The sequence below is a fragment of the Peromyscus maniculatus genome, chromosome 4, assembly GCF_049852395.1.
Source record: "Peromyscus maniculatus bairdii isolate BWxNUB_F1_BW_parent chromosome 4, HU_Pman_BW_mat_3.1, whole genome shotgun sequence".
NCBI classification, from domain to species: domain Eukaryota; kingdom Metazoa; phylum Chordata; class Mammalia; order Rodentia; family Cricetidae; genus Peromyscus; species Peromyscus maniculatus.
In genome coordinates, this window is record NC_134855.1 from 105,604,422 (window position 1) to 105,630,539 (window position 26,118).

The following is a 26,118-nucleotide window of genomic DNA, read 5'->3' on the forward strand; positions in this document are numbered from 1 at the left end:
CATCTACTTCCATTTTGTCTTTATTCTGAGAGTTTCTTCCTTACTTCTAGTTCCTGTGCCTTCCTATGATCTCATTAAGGTTAATCTCTCTCTCTCTCTCTCTCTCTCTCTCTCTCTCTCTCTCTCTCTCTCTCTCTCTCTCTCTCTCATTTTTGAGATAGGGTTTCTCTGCAAAGCCCTGGCTGAAACTTGTTCTATAAATCAGGCTTGCCTTAAACTCAGAGATCTGCCTGCCTCTGCCTCCCAAGTGCTGGGATTTAAGGCATGCGCCACCACTGCCTGGTTTTCATTAGTTTCTTTACTCTAGGTTCTAAGTCTGAATTTTTCCAGCCTCTACAATCTGTTAAACTCTCAGCTTCCACCTTTTTTTTTTTTTTTTTTTTTTTTTGAGGCAGGGTTTGTCTACATAGCCCTGGCTGTCCTGGAACTCACTCTGTAAACCACACTGGCCTCAAACTCACAGATCCACCTGTCTCTGCCTCCTGAGTGCTGGGATTAAAGGCCTGTACCATCACTGGCCAGTGCTGTCAGCTTCTTAGTACAGACCTTCTGCTAGGTCTTCTGGAATCACGCCCTGGGAGCTCAAGTTGACATGAGATGTCTGTACTTGTCTCTCTTCAAGTCCTTCCACTCTATAATACCAGGACCCAGGCCCAGTGGACTCAGCAACTCTAAAATGTGATCTCTGACCCGTCAGCTCAGTGAGACTGCTGGCTAGCTGCTTAGGGTCCACTTCATCTCCAGGGAACAGGTGAGGGCAGGACTCACTTTGAACATCTCGGTGTATGAAGGATATCAGTCCTGTTTTGTGCAGTGTCTTCCTACAGCTGACCACCCCCCACCCCCAGACCTTACAGTTGTTTCTAATGGGAACATAAACACAACACTGGCTACTCGGTCATTCTCAATCCTAGAAATCAGAAAAATCCCAAAATGTGTGCATGTATATCCATCATTCTCCCTAAATTCAGTGTAAAAGGCCAGAGAACAAGCTGGCCATGCTGGCATATGCCCATAATCTCAGCCCTGAGGCAGCTGAGAAAGGAAGACTACAAATTCAAGACCACCCTTAACTATACAGCAAGAGCCTGTATCAAATAGTTGAGCAATAGCATTTGAAGAGTCTCAATAATTGATTTAATTGCTTTTTTCCTCCACAACTGGGTTTATTTAGACCTACTGGATTTTTGTTCTATAATTTGTAAAAACTATTATTAATGCTCTTTCCAGCAAAAACAAAAACAAAAAGCACATTTCTGCTTTCAATGGTTCAACATTTACGTTCTTTGAAAGAGGGAATGATATAAGAAGACAACCCAAATCACATCCCTTGCTTGAGTATTTTCTAACACTGGTTTATTTAGCTTTTCAGATCTCTAATCTATTGCCTCAGCTAGGATAGTCTGAGGGCAGAGACTATGATGCTTCTTTGCATCTCTCACACAAGCTAACACATTCTAGAATCCACAACACATACACACATTTTTGCTCACACTGCCGTACGTCTCGATTCCTAACCAAATATAAAAGGTGGGGACAAAGGACTGGAGGAAGACGGGAGCATACTTGAGTGTGTCCTTCTTGCTGATGCCCACAGCAAGCTCCTGCAGCTGGCAGGTCAGCTTCTCCAGAAGACTGTACTCCTCCTCCTTTCTCTTCTCATAGTTCCCGACAGGTGCAGATTCATCAGCCTGTGAGAGAACATGGATCTGCTTCATTGGAAAACCAGCCCCAGGTTCCCTAGATATATTTACTTTAAAAAGGACAACATCAGGGCTAGAGAGATGGCTCAGGGATTCAGAGTGCTTACTGCTCTAGCAGAGGAAACAGGTTTGATTCCTAGTACCCATGTGACAGTTCACAACTGCCTTAATTCCAGTTCTAAGGAATCCAATGACCTCTGCTGGTTCCTGAGGGTACTGCATATGCAAGTGGCACATACAGCCAGGCAGGCACACATTCGTACACTTAAAAAATAATAAATACTAAAAAAAAAAAAAATAAAAGAAGCCAGGTGCTGTGGTGCACACCTGTAGTGGTATCTGCTCCGCCCATGACCTTGGGCTATATGGCCCAAAGGGGGCGGTGCTTCCTGCCGTTGTACGTGACCTCTTATAAGGAGTTGGAGAAAGGTCACAGGCCCCTTCTCCCTTCTCCTGCGGCGAAGTGTATTTGCTCCAGGTCAGATCAGAGGACAACTTGACTTCTGCTATCTACTCCGTTCTGTAATCATGAGTATATTTCCTCAATTTATATCTTAATTAATTCTCTTACCCATTTAATAGACTCACATGGATTGATTGTAATACACACCTTTAAGCCCAGCACTCAGAAGGCAGAGGCAGGTGGATCTCTGTGAATTTGAGGCCACTCTGGTCTACACAGTCAGTTCCAGGATAGCCAGGACTGTTACACAGAAAAACCATCTTGAAAAATAAAAACAACCACCACAACAACAAAAACAAAACAAAAACAAAAAACCCGCCAGATGCTCAGGTGCAGAATCGAGCCTTCAGAACAGGGGACTCCACTTTAAATGCTCCATGGGGCTTTAGCCCTCGACACCATGGAAACTCTGGTTCATGTTTAAAAATCCCAGGACTGTCAAGAGCAAATTCTTGTTCATCTTACTTCTGTAGAATCATTGATACGAGAGATAATGTGTCATCAAAAGACCTCTTAACCAGGTACTCTCTCTCCACAGAAGCATTTCTAAACTTTCTCCACAGAAGCATTTCTAAACTGTAAAACACAACTACTCCAATGTAAAAGAACGGAAAACCCTGTAAGTAGCTGTTTCTAGGCTTTCTGAGGTGGCAGTGCTGGGTAATGTGATCACAGCAAGAGTCTTTTAGTATCTGAGGTCCTGGCTGCTCTGATTTCAAGTAAAGCTTCATAATGAAGCTAATGGGCAACTGTGGTGGCTTTTCCTGGTTGTCCACTTGATACACCTAGCAAAGAGAACCTCAACTGAAGAATTCAGCCATCAGCTTGGCCTGCTGGCATGGCTGTCAGAGGGCCCAGCCCAGGCAGAGGGGGCCTGTGTATAAGAAAGGCAGCTGGATGTGAGCCCCAGAGCAGGCTAGTGAACAGCATTCTGTTGTGAGATATTTGACTACACTATGTAAAGATGTGCCACTGTGATTGGTTTAATAAAAAGCTAAATGGCCAATAGCTAGGCAGGAAGACTAGGTGGGACTTCCAGGCAAAGAGAGTAATTGGGGATGAATCCAAGCACAGAGGAGACATCAGAAGATGCAGAACAAGTCAGAGGTACAGAATTAACGAAAGCCATGTGGTGAAATATAGATTAATAAAAGCAGGTTAATTTAAGTTATAAGAGCCAGTAGAACAAGCCTAAGCTATAGGCCAAGCTTTTATAATTAATAATAAGTCTCCAGGTCATAATTTGCAAGCTGGCGGCCCAAAGAAAAATCTGTCTACAGCATTCTACTGTGGTTTCTGTTTGTTTCTGCCTGAGTTCCTGCCTTGAGCTCCTGCCCTGGCTTCCCTTGCTGGCTTCCCTTGATGATAGACGGTCACCTGTGAGTTAAATAACTTTCCTCTTTGAAGTTGGTTTGGGGCACAGTGTTTATCACAGCCACAGAAGCAAACTAGACAGCAGCAATTCAGAGCTGACTGTGGCCAGACTGCAGCTCTAAAGCAAACCCAGGAACTTCCCAGCTGAAATTCCTTCCCACTTCAAGTATTTGTATAAAAGGAGATTTCTGTGATTCATCATACTTACCTTGTTTAATTTTTGAAGAGCATTTTTATTTTCATCTACTGCCTGTTTTAACTGGATACATCTAAAATTTTTAAAAGATAAAGTATAAGTCAGTTCTCTGTTGTCAGAACTAGGAAATTATTTTTATCAAATCATTCAGTCTCTGAGTGGCAAGGTGCACTGTTCACCTAGAATACAGTTTGTCACATGAAGACAGCTTAAGTTTACTACCCCAAGCACAGACAAATGGCTTTTAGAGATTTGTGACCAGGTCACCAAATCTGGGCTCCTCGGGCCAGTATCCTAGGGTAACTCTTCCTAAGCTGCTGTTTTTACAGTTACTGTCATGAGGACAGCAAGTCCACACTGTCAGCTATGTTGTGGTTCTTCTGGATCTGTGTTACATCACTACCCAGAAACTCTAGGCTCATCACCACAGGATGCAGCTAAGTACCACCTCTCCCTTCATAGAACTCCTGTTTCTCGGTTGCCCTAAACATTTGTATTGTCTTCCTACTTCAACGTCTAACTTGATTTTCTCGTTTATGTTTAACAGGTATCTCACAGTGTTATTGTGAAGATGAATGAAGAAAAAGTTTGTACAGTGCCAAGTATGAGGCTTAGCACAGAGAAGAAAATGTAAGCAGGCTTCCCTCTTCCTAACACAATTCCGTCCTCACCTTCTCCATTCTAATACAGACCCCTTGAAAGTAATATTTTTACATACATTTTTGAAAAGCTTACCCACGGTTACTTCCACATTATTCTGCATTATTATTTTATTGGGGGGGAGTAAGAGTTAGAGAGTAAGAGACTGACAGAGAGAGAGAGAGAGAGAGAGAGAGAGAGAGAGAGAGAGAGAGAGAGAGAGAGAGACTGGGAGAGGAGGAGGGGGAGGGGGAGGGGGAGGGGGAAGGAGAGGGAGAGGGAGCCTGGCTGGATTGTGCCTCACTGTTGACTATCTAAACAGCACCACTGAGAAGTGCAGCCCCTGGACAGCACATGAGCAGCACTTGTTACCTTTGGTAAATATCTCTCCTTTTACTCGGTTCCAGAACACCTGTCAGTTGGCTTTCAGTAACCAGACTATCAACCTATGACAAATGGAGATAATTTAAGACAACATGTTAATTATTGTATAGCCTTAGGAAATAGAATTTACTAGTCTTTCCCCCCAATATATAATAAACAGTTTTGAACAAGGGCATACCATAAAGTAGAATTTTATAGCAAACAGCACTACTTGGATCCTTTCATTAACATCTTATTATACCTGTTTGTTTTATGTATGCAGTTTTTTTTTCCCTTGCAAGTCACCAATGCACGTTCCTCAAATAATCTACCATTGGCCTCACTAGCTAGAGCTCACTGCTTAATGTAAGATTCCCACGAAGGTGCACAAATCTGAAGCACACATTGGCTGCATTTTAACAGATGGATATGCTTTATAACCCAAAACCTTATCAAGATAAATTGCCCTGAAGAGTGACTTTATTTCCTAATAAATCTCCACTCTGTCTTTCCTGAGATATACCTGCTCACTGTCCCAGTACAAATGAGATTTCCCGCTCATGGACATTTCTGAAAAGGGAGTTGGCTAGCCTGGCTCTGGTAAGCCTCCTGAGCCTCGTGCTTTATTTCATATTGAATACCTCCATTCATTCCTTACTGCCAAGTAAGATTCGTGGTCTTGACTATACCAGGACTTTCTCCTGACTTAGTATTTTGAAGCACTCTCTTTACCTTTGGTAGGCACCCACCAAGAGGCACGAATTCTTTGGCTTTTCTACAGAGTATGTGGAAAGGCAGTGTTGGGGAGGGGAGACATAAAATTGCACTAGCTTCCTCTTCACTGGTGTGTGGTGCCCAGCAGAGTGCTATTAAAATTCACCCCCCAGTGACGGGGCCAGCCATCAAAGCCATGGCCCAAATGACAGGTGATTCTGTGTCCTGTGGACACCGAGATGGAAATCTATTCCTGGTTTTCCCTTCAGGTATCTCTGCAGGAACAGGCAAAAACTAGCCAATGCTATCAATGCATCCTTTCCAGACACGGCGTTAAAGGGCTCCTCGTCCACCAAGGACTCTTCTTCACAACGAAAGACCATCACAGAAAACCACAACAGATCAGAATGCAGAGTTGTGGAGCCCAGTCCCAATGGATACACCCACAACACAACCTCTGCTTCTAAGGTTCAGGGAACATTTTGGAAGAGGGGATGGAAAGATTGCAAAGGCCAAAGGAACAGAAGTCTGCTGTGAGACGGTGTCTCTTACTCCGACAAGTCTCACCAATATGGCTGTGGAAACAAGACCTGAACAACCAGAAGACACCAACAGTCATGTTTTCAAATGCTAGATATGGTCATTTAAGGTAAGAGTCCCAATTTCACCTTAGCAAATTGTTTTTCACCAAAAATTATGTTTTACTTGAGATACTGTTTTTGTTCATTAAATAATAATGGTCATTGTTAATATGTGAAACAAATATACACAAGTCATCCTATGTAGAAGCAAGGGATATCACTTAGATACTTCCTGTTCAGATTCATTCCTTGGATGCTGACTTTACCTGACTTCTTTTACACAGATTTCTATGCAAGAGTCTGATGTAAACACACCGCTAATTACAGTCACCTTATCCTTCTGCAGAACTCTGGTCATGGTCTAGCCAGTTGTACAACTGCATTTAACCTCACATTATACTGACTCATGTTCATCTTGGTGTAAAAGTTTTCCTCATGTACCTTTGTCTCTTAATGCCCATCACAAAGTTGTACAGTTATTATCTCTTGACTTATGTTCTGGACTTTTGCCATCTGTTAGATTTTTCATGGCCCCCTTGGATGGATCATCTTCTGAGACACTCTAGCTGCTGCTCCCCTTTCTGTCAGCCTTGAAGCAGTTACCAAGAGACTGATGCCGCCAAACCCCTAAAAGCAGTTCAGATGACCTAAAAAAGGAAACTAATGGGCCATGGGCCATCCAACTCACTCCTCTTCTGGACACCGTGGACATTGCTTTTAGGACTCAGAACTAAACCAGCTGGACTGAAGCCTCCTTTGCATCCATTAAGCTCTCTGTCTCACCAATTCAGTTCAGCTTATCATCCTTCAGGACCAACTCTATTCTTTGGCTGTTGCCGCACTCCAGAATTACAAAGGACCGGCTCTGACTGCGCTAAGGATGGGGTTTGTGCCCCTCGAACAGTGCTGCTTTCACGCCAACAAATCCTAACTGGTTTGAGATGATGCCTAGAGATAGGAGCCAGATGAAATTCAACCACAGGCCTCCTCCTATGTATGGACTCAGGGTTCCTTCCCATTCTGTACCCCCGCCCCCCACACACACACCCTTGCTCACGCTTTCCTCCTTATTATTCCTGTACTTATGTTTTCAGCTTGTCTTTTAAATATTTTACCTACTGAATTTCACCCTCTACCCAAACAGAAGATTCCATACAAGTTCTCCCAAGAGCTCTTGCCCTACAACACTCCATTTGCTCCCAATACATCTGCAAAAAGACACTTTAGATGTCGTGGAGAAATCTGGCTAAAAGGGACCTTCATCCTTTTCATCCCAGACCAGATGCAGTTCTTTACCTTGTCCTCTATTTCTCCCTGCTCCCTTCTTTTGATAGCTCATTTGGTGCAACAGTCCTGACAATGGTACCAGTCACTGCCACCTTGAATTAACTCTATGTCCACTCTCTCTCACTGACCCAGTCTCTCCTGCCTCTGCTCCTCCCCCTCCCCAGCCTTCCCAGAAAATCTCTCAGTTTTACTCCACAACCTAGTCATCTGCTTACAGTCCTCTAATGATTTTCTAAGCTCTTCAGGGATACAGGATGGTAACTGTGATCCATCACAGCCAATCAAGTTAAAACTGTCTCCCTGCTACACCACCAGAGGACCCCCTCTTCAATGGACCCAGGACTACCCCCTCTGACAAAGACCCTCCTCAGCAGGAAACAGCGAGAACATCCCTGACCTGCATTTTTTATATCCTCTCAGATTAGGCATAGTCTAAATAATAATCTAATAGTAACTAAAAAAATATTATCCAAAAACCCAATAATTGCTATTACACACACACACACACACACACACACACACACACACACACACAAACAGGGGCGAGGGGCGGAGGGCAGAGGAGACTGAGAGAGTATCTTGCTATGTAGCCCAGGCTGGCCTTGATCTGTCTCAGCTACCCAAGTGCTGGGATTATAGGCATGTGCCACCATGCCCAACTAATAATTATTTTTATAACATACTTCTGAAGCTTTCTTTGGTTTTCTTAATGTCTCTGTAAATTTAGAACCCCATATTAAAATCTACTAAACTCAGTGGAAGTCAGTGTTCTACTAATTTATCTGTATTCTCCAGAAGATACTACTAGTTTGCTTTTTTTTTAAAAAAAAAAAGATTTATTATGTATACAGTGTTCTGTCTGCATGTATGCCTGCCCACCAGAAGAGGGCACCAGATCTCATTACAGATGGTTGGGAGCCACCATGCCGTTGCTGGGAATTGAACTCAGGACCTGTGAAGAGCAGCCAGCGCTCTTAACCTCTGAGCCATCTCTCCATCCCGTAGTTTGCTTTGTCTTCACCACTGTGATTCAAATATAAAGTTGTCTACATATTTATTTGTCAAATATTTTGTACTTTAAATTTTTTAAATTTAAGATTTAGCTGACAGACAAAAAAATCGAAGTTGTATATGTTGGAACACTGTCCAAGAATGGAGTCTGAGAGAATTCTTAGTGCTTGTGAGAAAACTCCCAAGAAAACTAGTCTTGTGACCTCAGTTTCTTCAAAACATTGAGTTGTTCTTGGAATGTGTTTTCAGGCTCCTCCCAGGAGTAGTGGATAGGAATGAATTTATTTCAGCTGTTGTTACTCAGAGGCTTCTATGGAAATACATTGTTTTTGCCATGTGCAGCTTGTCCTGGTGATAGTAGACAGCTTGAACTCATGAGAACTTTACTCACGTGACCTTTCTTAACCGTCAGAGTATAAATTGTCTGAGGCTCTGAATAAAGTTGGCTATGGTGTGAGACTTTAGTCCACCTCATTTATTGACTGCATTCTCCCAGGTTCCACTGTCTCTAGAGCAGAAACTGTACATATTTAAGAATGATGTCTGAATACACATGAACATTTAAATTCAGGCTAGTCATATCTATCTTCTCAAAAGTATTTCTTTTTTTCTTTTTTATTATTTTTTTAAATTTTATAATTAATTTAATTTTACATATCAGCCACGGATTCCCCTGTCCTCCCTCCTCCTGCCCCCCTGCCCTCCCGCCTACCCACCCCCCATTCCCATCTCCTCCAGGGCAAGGACTCCCCTGGGGATTCAGTTCAGCCTGGTAGATTCAGTAGAGGCAGGTCCAGTCCCCTCCTCCCTTTACCCTGGCTGAGCAAAGTGTCCCAGCATAGGCCCCAGGCTCCAAAAAGCCAGCTCATGCACTAAGGACAGGTCCCGGTCCCACTGCCTGGGGGCCTCCCAAACAGTTCAAGCTAAACAACTGTCTCACTTATCCAGAGGGCCTGATCCAGTTCCATGGGGGCTCCTCAGCTACTGGGTCATAGTTCATGTGTTTCCACTAGTTTGTCTATTTGTCCCTGTGCTTTTTCCAATCATGGTCTAAAAGTATCATTTCTTTATGGTGAAAACATACAAAATTTTGTACTTTTAAAACAAAAGTCCAAAACTAAGTAACATGCAAACTCCATTAAATCTCTTAATCTGTTAGAGATTATTAAATTATTTAGAAAAAAAATACTTGGTAATAGATTACATATTTAAAAAGTAAAATAGCCAGGTATGGTGGCATATGCCTTTAATCTCAGCACTCAGGAGGCAGAGGCTGGAGGAGCTCTGTGAGTTCAAGGCTAACTTGGTCTACTTATTAAGTTCCAGACCAGCCAGAGTTACATAATCAGACCCTGTCTAAGATAAAACAAGAATTTCTGAAAAGAAATAGACAACCCATTAATTGCTATTTATTTGGTTATTTTATCACTTTTTTGAGACTATAATTACATCATTTCCCCCATCCCTTGGTTCTTATTTTTAAGAGTAATAGGAATTCAGTGCCTTGAAAAAATACATATAAAGGCAAACAATAACCATTAGCAATTTGCCCTACATACTCCTGTCCTGTTTCCTTCTATATCTTTTTATGTATACTATATATAACGAATGTTATTGAAGTAGTGCATATTCCATTTCACAGTCTTTTTCCTTTTCATATTTATTTATGTGTGTATGAGTGTTTTGCCTGCATGTGTGTCTGTGTACCACATGCATGCCCAGTGCCCTCAGAGTCTAGAACTGGGCGGGCATCAGCTCCTCGGGAGTTAGAGAGCTGTGAGCCACCATGAGGGTGTTGGGAACTATACTAGGTCCTCTGGAAGAGTAGCCAGTGTTCTCAACCACTGAGCCATCTCTCCAGCTCCTCACAGTCTATTTCTAACTTGATATCTTACCACAAATATTTACCTCCAAACACCAAAAGCTCTAGTGAAAATATGCTCATAGCACTATCAGATTCCACCAGACAATACTAAGTAGACAAGGAATTGGAAATGACATCACTGAGGAAAACTGCAGCCTTGCCTTGGTAGTTGTGTCTCCTGACCAGTCAGAATGCCACTTTGTGGTTAAACATCCTTGAAGCTGCAGTTAAGATTGTTCCTGTTATAACAGAACCAAGGAGGCCAGAACAGTTGCCACACATGTACCATAACAAAGTGCCGCATCCTCAAAGAATCAGACTTCATTATATTGCTTACATTGCAATTCTGACATCCCCTCACCCCAATACATGGGCATTTCTAGGGGAGCATCAGAAATACCCTAAAACGATAGTCCAGTCAACCGTGATTTGAGAGAGAAAGAGGGTCATGGATATGCCATTCATGCCATCAATATCGATGAAAAGTTGTTAAAATCTACTCCTCTCCAGCTCCTGCAGCCCACTCCAGCCTCTCTGGAGCATGTTTTGTTTTTACTATGGAAACTTCTGTTTAAGCTTTGTGTCCTGCCACTAAATCCTTTCCCTCAAGACAAGAACTGAGAATCCCTGTATAACAACAATCCATCTATGGGTTAGTTTAATCCTTCCCCCAATACTGATCTTTTATTCATACCCAGTTTTTTCTATTATAAGCAAAAAATGTGGCGAACACTTTTTGTATATCCGCCTCCGTCCTAGTTTTAATAACAAACGGTAGATTCCTGGAAATGTAATCAACCAGCCTAGTGTCTGATTACCTTTGAAATTAACTTTTCTCCTGTCTTTGGCTCGTTTATTGGATCTCAGGTATTAAGACTATTCGTTGACACCTGTTACACTCGACTTTGAGAAAGGGATGGCTTTCAAAGGAGAGCTGCGCAGGACTGGGGTGGAACTGGCTGGTTTAGACATGGGCGGCAGGGGTGAGGCGGAGGTTGGGAGCTGGTGAGTCGTTAGACGGAGGTGTTCGCTGACCCGCAAGGCTTTCTGGAGGTTCTGTCTGTGGCGGGGGCCGGGGTTAGAACGCTGCCGCCGGCGCTCGGGTCTGGGATGTGGGACCCTCTCCCCCGCACCTACCTGCAGCTTCAGCTCCTGCCCGCGGCGCCTCAGCGCCTGCAGCGGGTCCCGCGGCCGCCGGGCGAGCATCGGCCTAGCCGCCGCCGGCGGGACCGCGCCGGTTGCCAAGGAAACCAAAGCGGGAGCTCAGCAAGATGACGCTATCAGCAGGCGCCGCTACCCAGCGCCACGGGATTCGCTTGAAAACCACGCCTCTGGATTCTTAGGGTGGGGACGAACCTCGAGTCCCAGACTGTGCTTCTTGTCACTATCACGACCTTGTACCATGCAGTGCTCTGTTCTGTGCAGCTTTCCGACGCCTGTTCTGCGAAACTAATCTTTAAAACAGTTTAAGTATAATAAACTACTTAGTTAACGAGAGCTTTCTTGTGGCATTTGTGGGACTCACGGTTTCGCTGCACACTGTCACTGGATAGGCGGTTTTATTTGAGTTTTGAAAAAGCCTCACTGTGTAGCCCTGAACTCACAGAGATCCACCTGCCTCCCTAGTGTTGGGATTAAAGGCGTGCGCCACCACACTTGGCCCAGAGGCGGTTTTAAATTCTTGCCATTTGGGGTATTGCTGAAATGTCTCTCCCAAGTTTTCATGTGGTCCATCCTGAATTCTTTGAGGGTGGCGATTCTGTCTTGTGCAGCAAATAGATATTTCTCAAGAGCCCCCGCTTTTTTGTTCACTCTGAGGAAAGGTGGTAGTATTTCCCCTGAGACTCAACCCTCTAAATCCAATTCCCAAACTCCACTACAGCAACCCTGCACTTCCGAATGGTGATGATCCAAGTTCACCAGCTGACCATGTTATCCCCAATGTATCTGATTGCTATTGTGACTCCTGGCTCCCAGTTTACTGATTCCAACTTGACCAAGATAGAAGTACCATCTCCATGGAAGACTTTTCCGGTGTGGGGAAGGAGGGAACTTCATATATTTAAATAAGAGAAGGTAGAAGGGAAAGATATGTTGACACAAGTGATGTCTCAAAGGGGAATGATCCACTATAAGGCTAAAGACACACAGGGCATATAACATGAACACGTAGTAGAAAACGAGATTAGTATGGCATAGGACACCAACATGTTTAGAGAGGGATGCTCAGAGGAGACACATAAAAGGAGGTTGTGTATCTGGATACTGCATGTAAGCAATGAGAAAAGAGGGCTGAAGATGTGGCTCGGTGCTGAAGGGCATCGACTGCTCTTGCCAAGGACCCAGGTCCAATTCCGAGCATCCATATGGCAGGTTGTAACTGCTTTAAAACTCCAGTTCCAGGGTAACTGACACTATCTTCTGGCCTCTGCAGGTACCAGACATGCATATGGTACACAGATATGCACTCGGGCAAAACTCACACAGATAAAATTCAAAACAACAAAAACCAATGCAAATATCAGGCCTTCCAGGAACAGGACCAGAGACAGAGCTGGTCCAGTCACAACTTAGTTTAACCCTGAATTTTCAGTTTGGGACAAAATGTGAGGGATGTTGACTAAAAACACTTCCCCTACCCTGGGGCTGGAGAGATGGCTCAAAAGAGATTGGTATCAGCACAAGATACCCCAAGATGGAAGCTGATGCCATGTCATGCACAAGTGTTGCTGAAGATATTTCACTACAGAGAATAAGACAGCTCCTTGTCTCATTTGCTCTTCCATAATGAAATTCCAAAGGAAACTCTGAAATATGCTTGATTTTGTCTTTTTTCTTGGTTTATACCTTGGGATGTTTGTGCTTTGGTTTTTTGGTTTTCTTCATATTGGATTAAGATTTTGTTATTTCTTTTATTCTTGTTACTGTTTTTATAGTTTGCTAAGGTTACACACTATACCTAAGGACCGCTGTTTTAAAGCCCCTGTTGAGTAAAATGAATGTATTTTTATGAATAAAATGCAATTTCCAACTTTTCAAAAAAAAATTTTCAAGATGAATTTCTCAGAGGAAGAGAAGGGGGATGAATATTTGTTGGGGGGGGGGATGGGGCCGCGACAGACAAAGGACTGCCTCTGGTTAGAGAGACAGACATGGCCCACAGACAAAAGGTAAAGGTAAAAAGGAGAAACCCCATGCTGGGACGAGGTGTTCAATTTTGATTGGCATGTCAATGGGAGCTTTTGATTGCTGGACTTCAATACTTTGATAGCTGGACCTTGGTAGTCAGCCTCAGGAGCAAGTGGCCAAATAAGGGAATGGACCTTAGTGGTTAGCTTTAGAAATGTAATCTAGCAGTTTTTAGCAAGGAAGTGGGAATGGGGGAGAAGGGTAAGGCCTGCAGGTCATGTTGCCATGCTTGGACTGGCTAGAGTCCCTTCAGGCTCAATTAGGAAAATGCTTACTATAGATGCATGAAGATCTACCACCAAACACTCAGTATCTATGTAAAAACCCGAGGTGGGACAGGGCAATGTGTAACACAAGTGCTGAGGATCAGGGTCTTGAGTTTGGGAACAGGCAGACCAGACCAGCCAAATAGGAATTCCCAGTTGCAGTGAGGGGCTGGAGAGATAGGTCTATGGTTAAAGTCCCTGCTGCAAACGTGACTAGTTAGGAGTCCCAGAACCCACATAAGTGCCCAAGTGGAGCAGCAGTCCCTAGGCAAACTTTGGATCTACAACTACATATATATTCACATATGCACTCATCCATGTGCAGGCACATCATATTACACATACATGAGGAAAAGGAAAAGGTGGAGAGCAATCTATGCAGGTACCTGAAGCTGACCTCTGGTCCCCACACAGATGTACACCACCACCACCTACAGGGAATAACCCTATTTACTCTACTTCAAAGATCCTCAACTAAGTCTGGGTGAGGGATGTTGACTAAAAAGCTTCAGCCTACTAAACAGGCTGGAGCTCTAAGAAGCAACATTTCAGCCCTTGATGGATTCACAGAGTAAGAACAAAGTTAGAAATAATAAGGCACAACAATCCTAGGAAAATGGGTAGTGGGGTTTCCCTGAAGAATGAACTTTCTTAATTTTCTTATGTTAAATGGTGCTGAGACACAAAACTGATTTTCTTAAAAATGAGGACAGTGCGTCAGAAATGCATCTTATAAATAAACAACCAGGGACTTGGTCACTTGACATGACTGGCATTTATCATTAAGCTCTACTCAAAGGTTTCCCCTTCACATGTACATTCCACGTCAGCACAACTTGACATTTGCAGTAAACTTTCATTCTCACATCTATAATGTTTACTTCAGTCACTTGCCACAGCTCCTATCTTTTCTGAATACATCTAGAAAAAGGACCCATAATGGTCCCTGGGTCAAATCTGCCTCTAGGCTGTACCAAGGATGCGAAAGATTCCATAAGAAGATCTCTGCTTTCAGGATCCAGAGCTCTTGCTGCAGCAAACTGAATGGTAGGCACAATACTCCTTTCCTTTGTGAGGAGGGAAAATATTCAAAGATATTTAATTTTTTTATTCTAAAAATAGATTCATAAAGTGCAAGAAGAAATGATTTCTTTCCAGTGCTTTATATCCATCTTCGACAAGCTGTTGAAAAACAGAAAGAATAAAAATATCAGTAACACACAATCTTTAAATTACGGTACTGTGAAGGTAAACCAAGAATGCTAAGAAAACTACAGCGCTGATGAACAGCTATGATGAAACGCAAGGCTCCTAACATCTACTTTTTCTACTCTATCTGGCTACCAAAAACTTAACTTTGAATTGAAGTTTGCAGAAACATCAAAGCCATAGCTCTACAATGGGTCTATTAAAAATTAAAAGGCGGCGCATGCCTTTAATCCCACCCAGCACATGCAGGAGGCAGAGGCAGGCGGATCTCTGTGAGTTCAAGGCCAGCCTGGGTTACAGAGTTCCAGGACAGGTGCCAAAGCTACACAGAGAAACCCTGTCTCGAAAAACAAAACAACCAACCAACCAAACTAACAAAAAAAGAAATTGGGGGCTGGGGCGTTAAATACTTCACAGTTCCTTCTCTCCTCCCCGCCCCCCACTTTTTTTTTTCTGTCCAGTGTTTTCCATTTCGAAGTTAAATGTTAAGGTGCAATTCTATCGCACGTGGTCAAACATTCCATTAAACTGAGCCGTAACACCGGAAGAGTAAGTAACTAGAGAAGACAAAACTTTTCTGAGCTCTAGGTGCAAGCCACGTTCCTGCAAGCCGTGCAAAGAAGCCGTGCAAAGGCGACTCAGGACTCCCCCGGGCGTGCAGTCGAGCGGCTCACCCGATCCGGGCTGCGTGGGGCGTGGGGAGTGAGGATCCGGAGGGCTCCGGCCGCGGCACGCGCTCAGGCCAGGTCCAGCTTCTTCTGAGTTGTCGCCAGCTTGTCCTGCAGCCTCCGCTTCCTCCAGTCCAGGTAACGCCTCCGCAGCCGATTCGCCTGCCAGCCCAGGACCACTCCAGAGGCGAAAGCCACTAGCACAGACACCTGCAGCGTCCTCTCGGATACGTCCGCCATTGCAGCCACCGGGTACGTAGAGTGGAGTACGGAAAGGCGTAAGGATCAAACGTCTCAGCGCCCACTTAGGGCCCGCCCCGAGCATGCGTGAGGCAAGGGAGCAGCGTCCTGTGGCTCTTGGGTCAGGGAGAAACTGACCAGTACAGAATCTTACCATTGCTGCAAGACTGTCTTGATTTCTGGATAGGCTTCGCATTTTTTGTTTGACATTAGACATTGCCTTGCATCATAGCTGAGTTGGTATCATCTACTCCTGTTCGTTTTTCTTAGCAGCTGAATAACTAAGCTTTCTGGTAACTTGATTTTAAAACAATAAACGAATAGAGAAATTTTTTAATAATACATTTTAAATGAACGAATGTGGACGGAATTGCCTTTAGTGGTACATTTTGTTTATCTCAGCACACATGTTATGTCAATATGTAATCAATCAGCTTCCAAGTTACTAGTGTCGATGCAATAACCACAGCTCTCACTCACGTTAAAGGAAGTCAGAGTTTATTCTGGAGCCATTATGAGTGACCATGGCCTGGGGACACAGACTTAGGTTACTCTAAACTCCGTGTTCCAACGTGGAAGCAGTTTCATTAAGTTTTATAGTTTTACAGAACAAAGAAAGTCATAAATCAAGGCAAATTTAAAATACACTGGCAGTTACAATAAGATGGAGAAGGCTTTTCTATAGGCCTAAGAAAGCATGTGTTTGAATCATTGCCTTGACTGATACAATCCAGGACAGGATGGTTTGTTTTGTTTTCAAAATAAATACCTATTTGGGAATCTCCCCTACTTACCTTTTTATAGCAATGCAAGTGTGAAACCAATTATGTGTCATTAATAGAGAGGGTTAGCATATACAGTTGGATCAATACAGATGGAAATTGGGGCAAGAAAACCAACAATGTCAATAGATAGTAACATAATTTAAAATAGCCATATCAGGAGAGTATCATGAAGTTTAACAGATAAACATTGGAAGTGTCCCCACTGAAGCAGAAGAATGTCCAGTAGCACATCATTTTCAATCTTTAACACAAAGACAGCAAAAACAGGAATGACGCAAATACACGCTGCTTTCATAAAGATAGCAATATGGCAATGGGTGGTGGTGGCACACACCTTTAATCTCAGAACTTGGGAGGTAGAGGTAGGTGGATCTCTGAATTCCAGGCCAGCTAGGGCAACACAGAGAAACCCTGTTTTGAAAAAGCAAAACAAACAAACAAACAAACAAAAAACAAAACACTAAAACAAAAACCAAACCAACCAAACAAAAAAAACTACCCGCCCAACCAAAACCCAAACCAAAAGTAATATGGAAACTTCAAAGAGTGAGCTGAAGTCAACAGGCTTCATATTTTCAAACTCCCAGCTTAAAAAAAAATTAGCATGTGGAGGGGGCTGATTTAAAATAAACAACCACTATGATGGGACACCTTGTGCAGCCTTGAGGCAGGGGAAGGGCTTGGACTTGCTTCTACTGGATGTGCCTCCCCATGGAAGAACTTGCTTTCTTGTTGGGGGGAGTGGGCAGGGGAGGCTGGGGGGCGGGAGGAGGGAAAAGGGGGATCTTTGATGGTGTGTAAAATGAATGAAAACTTTTTCTTAATAAAAAAAAAAAACAACCAGGAAATAGTCCTAAATATTTAAATTAGTACTAGTTTTTGAAAAAAAAAACTAGAGGGCCTTTTTTTCAATTGAGGATAACATTTTAAGACATAAAAGTCAAATGCCATATAAGATTATAAATCAGGCTAGTGCTGATTGGACTAAGAGAGCCTTCATCCAGTGACTGATGGAAGCAGATGCAGAGATCCACAGCTGAGCGCCAGGCTGAGCTCCAGTAATCCAATAGATGAGAGAGAGAGGAGGAATTCTGTCATCAGGGGACCTCGAGATCATGATGGGAAAACATGCAGAATTACCAGCCACACTAGTGGAAACACATGAACTGTGGACTAATAGCTATGGAGCCCCACAGCACTAGACTAGGCCCTCTAGATATGGGAGATAGTTGTTCAGCTTGAACTGTTTGCGGGGGCTTCCAGGCAGGGGGATCGGGATCAGTTCCTGGTGCATGGACAGGATTTTTGGAGCCCAGTGCCTAGGGTGTGACACCTTATACAGCCTTGGTGCAGCAGGGAGGGGCTTGGACCTGCCTCAGCTAAGTGTGCCAGGCTCTCCTGACTCCCCATGAGAAATGTGGGATGGGGGGTGAGTTGGGGGGGAGGGAGAAGAGGGAAGAAGGGGATATCTGTGGTTGGTATGTAAAGTGAAAAGAAAATTTCTTAATAATAATAAAAAGACTATAAATCAGTCTATAAAGCAGAACTCTAAGTTCATTTGGGATAAATAATTTGAAGTTACATACAAGCCTTACAAAAGGAAAGAGAACATACAGAAAATGGACAAATGGGGGTTCACTAAAAAAGAACACAAGTCTAGCTCCCCCCCCCAAAAAAAAGTGGATATATTTGGCCTAATCAATAAGAGAAATGCAAATTAAGACTACAGGGAAATACAATTTACCCGCCAAACCAATAAGTCAAAAGCCTGACGTCAGGTGGCAGTGGCACAGGAACAAGGCCTTGTGGACCCCGGCATAACGACTACAGGAGCTAGTTGTGGACATTCCCAGCACTTGGGAGGCAGAGGCAGGCAGATCTCTAGGAGCTCCAAGCCAGACAAGGCTACTTAAACCAAAAGCAAAGCAAAGCAAAAGAAGAACAGCACATGGATGTAGGCAGAACCTTTCTGAATAGAACTCCAGTAGCATAGGAAAGGAGACATTGGCAGAGTGGAGACAGCTTACACAGTGGGGAAAAACTTTCTCTCACTGTAAATATATAGAATATTCAAAGAATAATAGAAACTAAGTGCACACACGCACACACACGCACACACACACACACACACACACACACACACACACACACACACACACACACGATCTGCCAGTCAATAAATGGGCTAACATGAACGTTCTCAGAAGTAGCAATGGCTTTCAAGTACTTATAAGAGAGCATTCAATATTCTTAGCCATGAGAGAATACCAAACCAAACTACTTTGAGTCTCTCACCCTCATCAGAACAGTTACCACTAACAAGAGACAAAATGCTAGTGAGTATGAAATGGTTGAAATGTAACCCTGTGTGGCCACTGTGGAAATCAGTGTGGAGGTCTCTCAAAAAAGTGAAAACAGAACTGTTTATGACCTGGCTATCCCACTCCTGAGTATTCTACCAGAGAAATCTGATCATCCATATTGATTGCCCCTCTCTTCACAACAGCAAGGAAATGGAACCAGCGGAGATGTCTATCAACTGATGGCTGTGTAATGAGAATGTGGTATCATACAGAATGGAATTCTATTCAGATGTACATCATGAAATTTGTATGAAAATAGATGGAGTTAGAAATAGAAAGTATAAATAACTCAAGTTAGAAAAACACAAAATATGTTTTCTCTCATATGCAGACCCTAACTTACAATGTTTACATGCATATAAGTGGAGTCAACAGTAACAGTAGGCTATGAAACTAAAAAGACCTTGAGAAGGAAAAAAGATGTTGAGGAAGGAGGAAGGGACATGGACAGATGAGACATGGAAGCAGAAAGTAAGCTATGGGGGAGGATGTGTTAAGAGTACAAAGCAGGGTGGGCTGGAGAGATGGCTCAGAGGGTAAGAGCACTGGATGCTCTTCCAGAGGTCCTGAGTTCAATTCTCAGCACCCACATAATAAGTAAATAAGTCTTTTTTTTTTTTTAATTTGAATCATTCTCATAAAAACTTGTATACAAAGAGCAACCCAACTGATTAGCCTGCTTCACATGGGTCTCCTTACTTTGTCGTTTTGTTAGACTATTTATAACAACTAGGTCACATGGATATATCTTATGGGCTTTATTTTTTAACATACATACATAAATAAAAGTGTGGAAAAAAATAGGATTCAAAATGGGAGGGAGTTTTAAATTTACAAAGTGTTTTTTTGGATAAGGTCCATATCTGTATTTTATTTTCTCAACCGCTTATATTCTGAGAGCAGCACAATTAGCCTATTACGCAGGGTCTTAATCTTGTTGGAATACTGCTGTTCAAATACTTTCTTCAGCTTTTGTCTCAACAAATCCAAAGATGGAAGATGATGACAATCGGGTATGTTCAACATGGTGTGAAAGAATTCCTCCCACATATCCAAATGAGGAAGCCTGAAGAGACAAAGTATCACAATGGAAAAAATGCAACTTTGAACACACGCAGCAATCTGTTCCTGCATCTATTTCCCATAGGTGTGGACATGTTAAAAGATCAGCTCTTGCCCATTTGTGTCTTAGCAAACCAAGAACCATCACAAACAGGAAGAATTAAAAATCCAACCAAATGTCTAAATATACCTCGTTCTAAAAACATGATTTAAAAGTCTTCTAGCAATAGTTCTTCAGTAGAAAAATCACCTTTTAAAGAAAAATCTGTCTTCTTTTGTTTCCTGTGTACACCACACTGCCAGAATCTGATAATCTAATTATGTGGTTCTGATAAGCCTAACTGCATACGTGGCAAGATATTTGGAGAGATAGGCTGTGCTCTTTAGGATAGAGCTTACACTTAAGGGTCTTAGCCACTTATAGTAAGTAGTTAAAGTTAACTAAAAAAAAAAACAAAAACAAAAAAACAAAAAAACCCCTCCAAAACAGGGAGAGAAGGCCCTGGAGAGAAAACAGATACACTGAAATCTCACTCGACATGGAAACCGAGAAGAAAACTTTGGGCTTTTTTTATGCTACTGGCTATAGAGAGAAGCCTTCTGAACGTTCTGCTCCTTTGACAATGGGCAAGGGAAACAACAAAGTGAATGAAATAAAGTACTTGCTGAACTGGATGGCTCTATAAAGAATAAAAAACAACTAAGTTTTCTTTTGGGTTCTGAATCTACGGTACATGATGTTTATAAAATTTTTGCAAACACTTTCCCTTTTCTGCTTTGATAGTGGGTGGGGAGAATGAGAGAAACCTCAGTCTAAATTTTTTCAAGAATTTTCATGTAAATTCCATTGGGCTAACATATGAGTGGTTTTTTTTTTTTCTGTAAATGTCTTTATATTTCAAAAAAGTTAATGTTGTATATGGAAACATACTTGCATAGAATAATCAGCTTCAATTCAATACCACAGAGGTATGTTTACAGTGTTACTTTAGGGACAATGCTGACATGATAAGCTCCAGACCAGTCACTAACCTTCAAGTATTTTATAAACTAAAGTCACATAGGGCTGGAGTTTAAAACCCTGTCTTGTAATAGAAGTTACCCCATTCTATTTGTAATTTACAAAACAGCTTCACCTATATTATTTTGTTTGCTTATAAGATTTGAGCAAAGCAGAACCATCATTCCCATTTGCATAAAGCATTTCCATTTACATAAAGAAGAAAACAAGCAAACAAAACCCCAAGGCTCACCAACATTGACTTCATTTATAGTAAAGAGAAATAGTCAAGAACAGGATGCTAAGCCACATGGCCAGGAGCTCTCACTGGTTTCACAAGGCATTGGATGCTAGATTTGCTCAGTGCCTAATGTCAGGAGTATGCTGTTACCACACTGCCCAGGCTCATTTCCTGGCTAGATAAAAATTTACTATTTTGCTGTTATTATTTTTTTTTATTGTAGTACCAATGCCAATAACCTACCTTCTAAAAAGACCTTCAGGTTTCCAGACTCCTCCTTCATTTCTTACTTTCATATAAGTCCCAAAGAGCATACAGTATATTGTTGCAGCAACTCCATAGTAATCAACCTATGAAGAACATAGATATATGCAATGTAAACAGTAACTTATATGTGAGTATATTAAAATACGTCTCTAACTTAAAGCTCAATAACCACAGAGTTTTTACATTTGCAGAATTCTCAAATCCAGTGATTTGCTTCTCTGAGCGCTTATCCAAGCTTTCAGTGAGGCTTCTATGAACACAAAACACTAATGCCTCTGAGGTAACCCTTTGGGAAGCTCTATCTTCATTTAAATAATGTCCTCCTCAAGTCCTTTGTTCTATCACTTGGTGCAAACACAATAATCTCTCAGCCTGGCAGTTGTTCCAATTTTATCTCCTGAGACTCTGGTGGTATTGTACATCAGTGCCTTTGTGTGATGTGTTCATAATAGAAAAGAACGTTCTAGTGTGGTCCAAATCTGTAGGATAGCAAACTATCTACAATCCACTCCCAGATCAGCATTCATCTACCTGAAGCCTTACTGGGAGTAACCGACTAGATATAAGCCCCCCCCCCCCCATTTTATTATGGTCTTTTGGAAGCCACAGCTCTTATTTGGAAACTAGGCAGTTGGTTTAACCCAGGCTCAAAATCTTTACATTTACCCTAATTAGTAGTATCCCCTTTACTTGCCAACTAATATTCTACTTTGTTAAAAACTCTGAAACTATCTCACAGAATGTATTTGCTTTTCTGCTCTGTTGACAGACTCTGTACTAAGAGAGGAAGACTCTTGAAAAGTAGAATTTCTTCTTCCTCTTTCAGCCTTACATTCTACTTTTCCTTCAATGTCCAAGTGACCAGTTCAAACTACCTGGAGCTCTAAACTCATTTTGAAAGTCTGGTAGGTGTAATAAAGAACATGTTTCCAAACCTCTTGCTTTCCTTCCATACCTGGTAGTTCCATGGCTTGCTACTGAGCATCTCAGGACACTGGAAACCAGACGTTTCACACTTTCCTGTAAATGCAGTTCCCTTAGGGAAAAGTTTCATATCTATACTCTGACCCAGGTCAATCAGTGCCAAGCCAGTAGCCAAGTCTTCATGATCCTGCTCCAAAAATCTACATTAAATACAAACAAGGACCAGGATCCATGAGCACAAATAACAAAAGGATAGCAGTGAGATGTTAGGGAAGAACTCCACAAGAGTGTCACACTTGCCTGTGTCCTAGTATGAAGTTATCTGGCTTAATGTCTCCATGAATGATTTCGCAGCTGTGGACTTGTTCAATCATGTAAAGCATTCTGATAGCGAAAGTGATGACGAGAGCCTGGGGCATCACTTTTTCTGGGGTATTTTTATAAAGGTTAATGGCATTCTAGAAATAATGGATTTGTAGAGGATTAATGAAATTTCAAGTCAAGGGCTTTATACCTGCTTTCTATTCCAATAAATGTTCCAATTGTGAAAACTAGTACAGGTAAAAACCAGAAATGCACACGCATTTCATGTTCATGTCATGAAAATTAGACACTTACTAGTAACGTCCCATAGCTGTAGAGCTCCCCTACTAATATGCTGCCATTCTGGAATACGTGAGCAGAATAAAACTTGATGAACATGTGATGCACTGCTGGCTTCAGCCTCTCCATCAGCTGCATCCCAATGTAGAATTCCCAGGAATTGGCAGGTTTCTGAACCTGCAAATCAAATCAGGGATGTGATATGCATATCCTTATCCATATTCTGTAAAAGAATAGCAAGAAAGCAACTCCTCCCAGTTAAGGATGTGACAAAACTCGAGGACAAGCTAAGGGCTGGTCAGCAGTATAGGGCTTGCAGGATAATCTTAGTGGTAAGACAATTCTGAGTCTTCATAGGATAGCTGTGTTTAACTGTTGACTGAGGCCTCATTGACATCAGTATTTAAAGGGGAGGAGGTAAGGGAAGATCACAACTTCTAAAATTCACATCTACATTATACAAGAAGTTACTCAGGTCATTTACCTTCAAAATACATTTCTGTTTACTTTTGGTATCTTTCATATCTCCATGAATAGCTTCATAGACTTGGGCAAAGGCCCCTTCTCCAAGAAGGTGATTGACATAGACCAGCAAAGAACCTTGGAAGATAAGGATGTCAAATTGACAAAAAGCCATAAGGACTATCAAAGTGAAGAATTCCTGGTACCTGAACTACTTTAATAAATACAAATGGGTATGATCTGGGGAAGTTTTCCCAGACCTAAATAAAGTAAACCATATACCTGTCATGAAAGAGCCTCCTTAACAAATTCTCCATAACGGCGGGGTGAGGGCAGCTCTGATGGCCCAGTATACTTATATGTGTGGCCTTGGGTCCTGGCCCTTCCATTACCTGTTCTGTCTGCTCTGTACAACTGTTGAGGTATTACAAAGACTATGTAGAAATCTGTAATGCTTTTTGGAGAATATACATATTTTACAGGAGAATAAAAAAGACATATAATAACTTTATTAATATTTGTAATAGTTTAGAATGGTTAGGCCAATTTTGTATATCAGAAGAGTTTTGGATTTAGGTGGTTGTGAACTGCGCAACATGGGTACTGGAACCCAAACATGGGTAAAACCAAACTGAGGTCTCCTGAAAGTGGTCTTTTTTGGTAGTGGTCAAGACAGGGTTTCTCTGTGTAACAGTTTTGGCTGCCCTGGAACTTGCTTTGCAGACCAGGTTAGCCTCAAACTTACAAAGATCTGCCTACCTCTGCCTTCTGAGTGCTGGGATTAAGGCATGTGCCACCCCACCCGGCTCAGAAAGTGCTTTTAGCCTTTGAGCCACCTCTCCAGCCTGGAGTACATATTTTGTTTGTTTGTTTGTTATTTTTTGTTTTTTTCAAGACAGGGTTTCTCTGTGTAGTTTTGGTGCCTATCCTGGATCTTGCTCTGCAGACCAGGAGATCGACCTCGCTCTGCCTCCTGAATGCTGGGATTAAAGGTGTGCGCCACCACTGCCTGGCTGAGTACATGTATTTTTAACTCTGATAGATTACTGCCAAATTAAAGTCCCAACAGCAATCAAAATTCTACTATCACAGCTTAACAAAATTTCTCAATACTGTAGATATTAATTCTTTCTTGAAGGCAGAAAGGGTAGGGAAATCTCAGAGTTACTATCAGTTTCTCACAAACAAGAATTCAAAGTTCTATTATCCATAAAATTCTTACCCAATTGGAATTCTGTCTTGGGCTTGATGGCTGGAAGTTTACATGGCCACTCAAAAGCATTTGAATAGGAACTCACTGGTTTAGATAGCCCAGACAGAAGTTTAAGAATCAATTCATCATCCCATGGGTTCTCAATAGTAAAGTCTTAAATAGGAAAAATAAAAAAGAAATAAATTCAGCATTCAAATATTTCAACAGAAATTTTAGATAAATAAGTAAAGATATTCATTAAATAAGCTTTCAAAATCTTACCCTATGTAAAGCACTGAGTCAATAATAAAAGAAGCTAAAAATGGTAGTTCTGTCATTATTGTCCCTTTAGGTCTACAAATTTAGGTGACTATGCTTTGTGATAAAGGGAATCAACTAGCTGCTTCCTGACTCATCTGGAGTTGCAGGATTCGTGCCTTCAAAAATTAAAGCTGCATGCCTTTAAGTACACTTGGACACTATTAATTAGTTGCTTCTAGTGCTCAGACATATACTCTTTTACTGCTTCCCCACTAATATACAAAGTACACTACCTACATACAATTTGCATGAATGAGAATACTGTGTACACAAGAGAGAAAACAATCCCTAAAGGAAGACAAAGCCTTGTCTCCAATTTCGTATTATAAAACATTCTATCAGTGGTGGTTTGAAAAGGCTACTCTCCAACATGGAAACTACTTTCTTAGTATAAACAGAACATAGTTCTGAGATTTATTAACTCATTTAGTTCTTACAGTAAGTCTCTAAGGTATACTATAACCTTCACTTTAAGATATATTTATTTTAATTTTTTAACATGTATAGATTTTTTTGCCTGCATGTATGTATATGGGAAGGCATCAGATCCCCTGGAATTGGAGTCCCAGACAGTTGTGAGACCATGTGGGTGCTGGGAACTGAACCTGGGTCCTCTGGAAGAGCAGCCAGTGCTCTTAATCCCTGAGTCATCCTCCAACTGACCTCTACTTTAAACAGGAGCACCATAAACTTGGTTGGGGAGATGGGAATTGGAGCTTAGAACTTAGTCTATTTCCAGATTCTATGTTCTCAATCACTATGCAAGACTTTCTGTATAAGGGACAGAGGAAGATACCTCTTAATATTCAGTCTTGACTGATGTTCTGTCACATACAGGGGTGAGGGTAACATTAGATTATATGTTTGACACATAGTAAACTCTCAACCTTGAACTCTTTAAAAAAATTTTTTTTTTGAAAGAGTTATTTATATGTGTGTTTGCCCACATGTGTATATGTGCACTATGTGTATACCTGGTGCCCAGAGAGATCACAAGAGGGTTTCAGATGCCCTGGAACTAGAATTATAGATGGTTGTGAGCCATCATGTGGGTGCTGAAAACCAAACCTGGGTCCTCTTGGAGAGCAGTCAACAGTTCTCTTAACCAATGAGCCATCTCTCCAGACCCCT

At 42.0% G+C, this 26,118-nt stretch overlaps 3 protein-coding genes across 12 annotated transcripts in view; all 3 read right to left on the reverse strand.

Annotated features, from left to right (window-relative positions):
* The window catches only part of Nphp1 (nephrocystin 1), a 59,960-nt gene extending 48,221 nt beyond the window's left edge, over positions 1-11,739 (reverse strand). For 3 of the 9 annotated variants that reach the window (XM_042276197.2, XM_042276195.2, XM_042276194.2), the window contains exons 1-4: positions 11,333-11,472; positions 4,748-4,821; positions 3,749-3,809; positions 1,567-1,691 (exon numbers count right to left, since the gene is read on the reverse strand). In XM_042276197.2, the coding sequence (XP_042132131.2) occupies positions 1,567-1,691; positions 3,749-3,809; positions 4,748-4,821; positions 11,333-11,401 (329 nt within the window). In that variant the 5' untranslated portion in view covers positions 11,402-11,472. Of the gene's footprint in view, positions 1-1,566; positions 1,692-3,748; positions 3,810-4,747; positions 4,822-6,721; positions 6,761-11,013 lie in introns of those variants that run through there. The other 6 variants (XM_042276196.2, XM_076570593.1, XM_076570597.1 and 3 more) reach the window with 6 other exon arrangements.
* Positions 11,740-14,406: 2,667 nt separating this feature from the next.
* On the reverse strand, positions 14,407-15,800 carry Mtln (mitoregulin). Its single transcript, XM_042276198.2, has 2 exons — positions 15,534-15,800; positions 14,407-14,832 (listed from the first exon to the last, which is right to left on the reverse strand). Exon 1 carries the CDS (start codon positions 15,765-15,767, stop codon positions 15,597-15,599), a length of 171 nt encoding a protein of 56 aa, XP_042132132.1. The 5' UTR covers positions 15,768-15,800; the 3' UTR covers positions 14,407-14,832; positions 15,534-15,596.
* Positions 15,801-19,658: 3,858 nt separating this feature from the next.
* Positions 19,659-26,118, reverse strand: part of Bub1 (BUB1 mitotic checkpoint serine/threonine kinase) — a 32,032-nt gene continuing 25,572 nt past the window's right edge. For both annotated transcript variants that reach the window (XM_016009808.3, XM_006991511.4), the window contains exons 19-25: positions 24,697-24,840; positions 23,497-23,612; positions 23,028-23,189; positions 22,710-22,867; positions 22,441-22,609; positions 21,462-21,568; positions 19,659-19,981 (exon numbers count right to left, since the gene is read on the reverse strand). In XM_016009808.3, the coding sequence (XP_015865294.3) occupies positions 19,786-19,981; positions 21,462-21,568; positions 22,441-22,609; positions 22,710-22,867; positions 23,028-23,189; positions 23,497-23,612; positions 24,697-24,840 (1,052 nt within the window). In that variant the 3' untranslated portion in view covers positions 19,659-19,785. The remainder of the gene's footprint in view (positions 19,982-21,461; positions 21,569-22,440; positions 22,610-22,709; positions 22,868-23,027; positions 23,190-23,496; positions 23,613-24,696; positions 24,841-26,118) is intronic.

Coding starts and splice junctions, on each gene's coding strand:
- Mtln (XM_042276198.2), bottom strand. CDS start 15,767: ATGGCGGACGTATCCGAGAGGACGCTGCAGGTGTCTGTGCTAGTGGCT.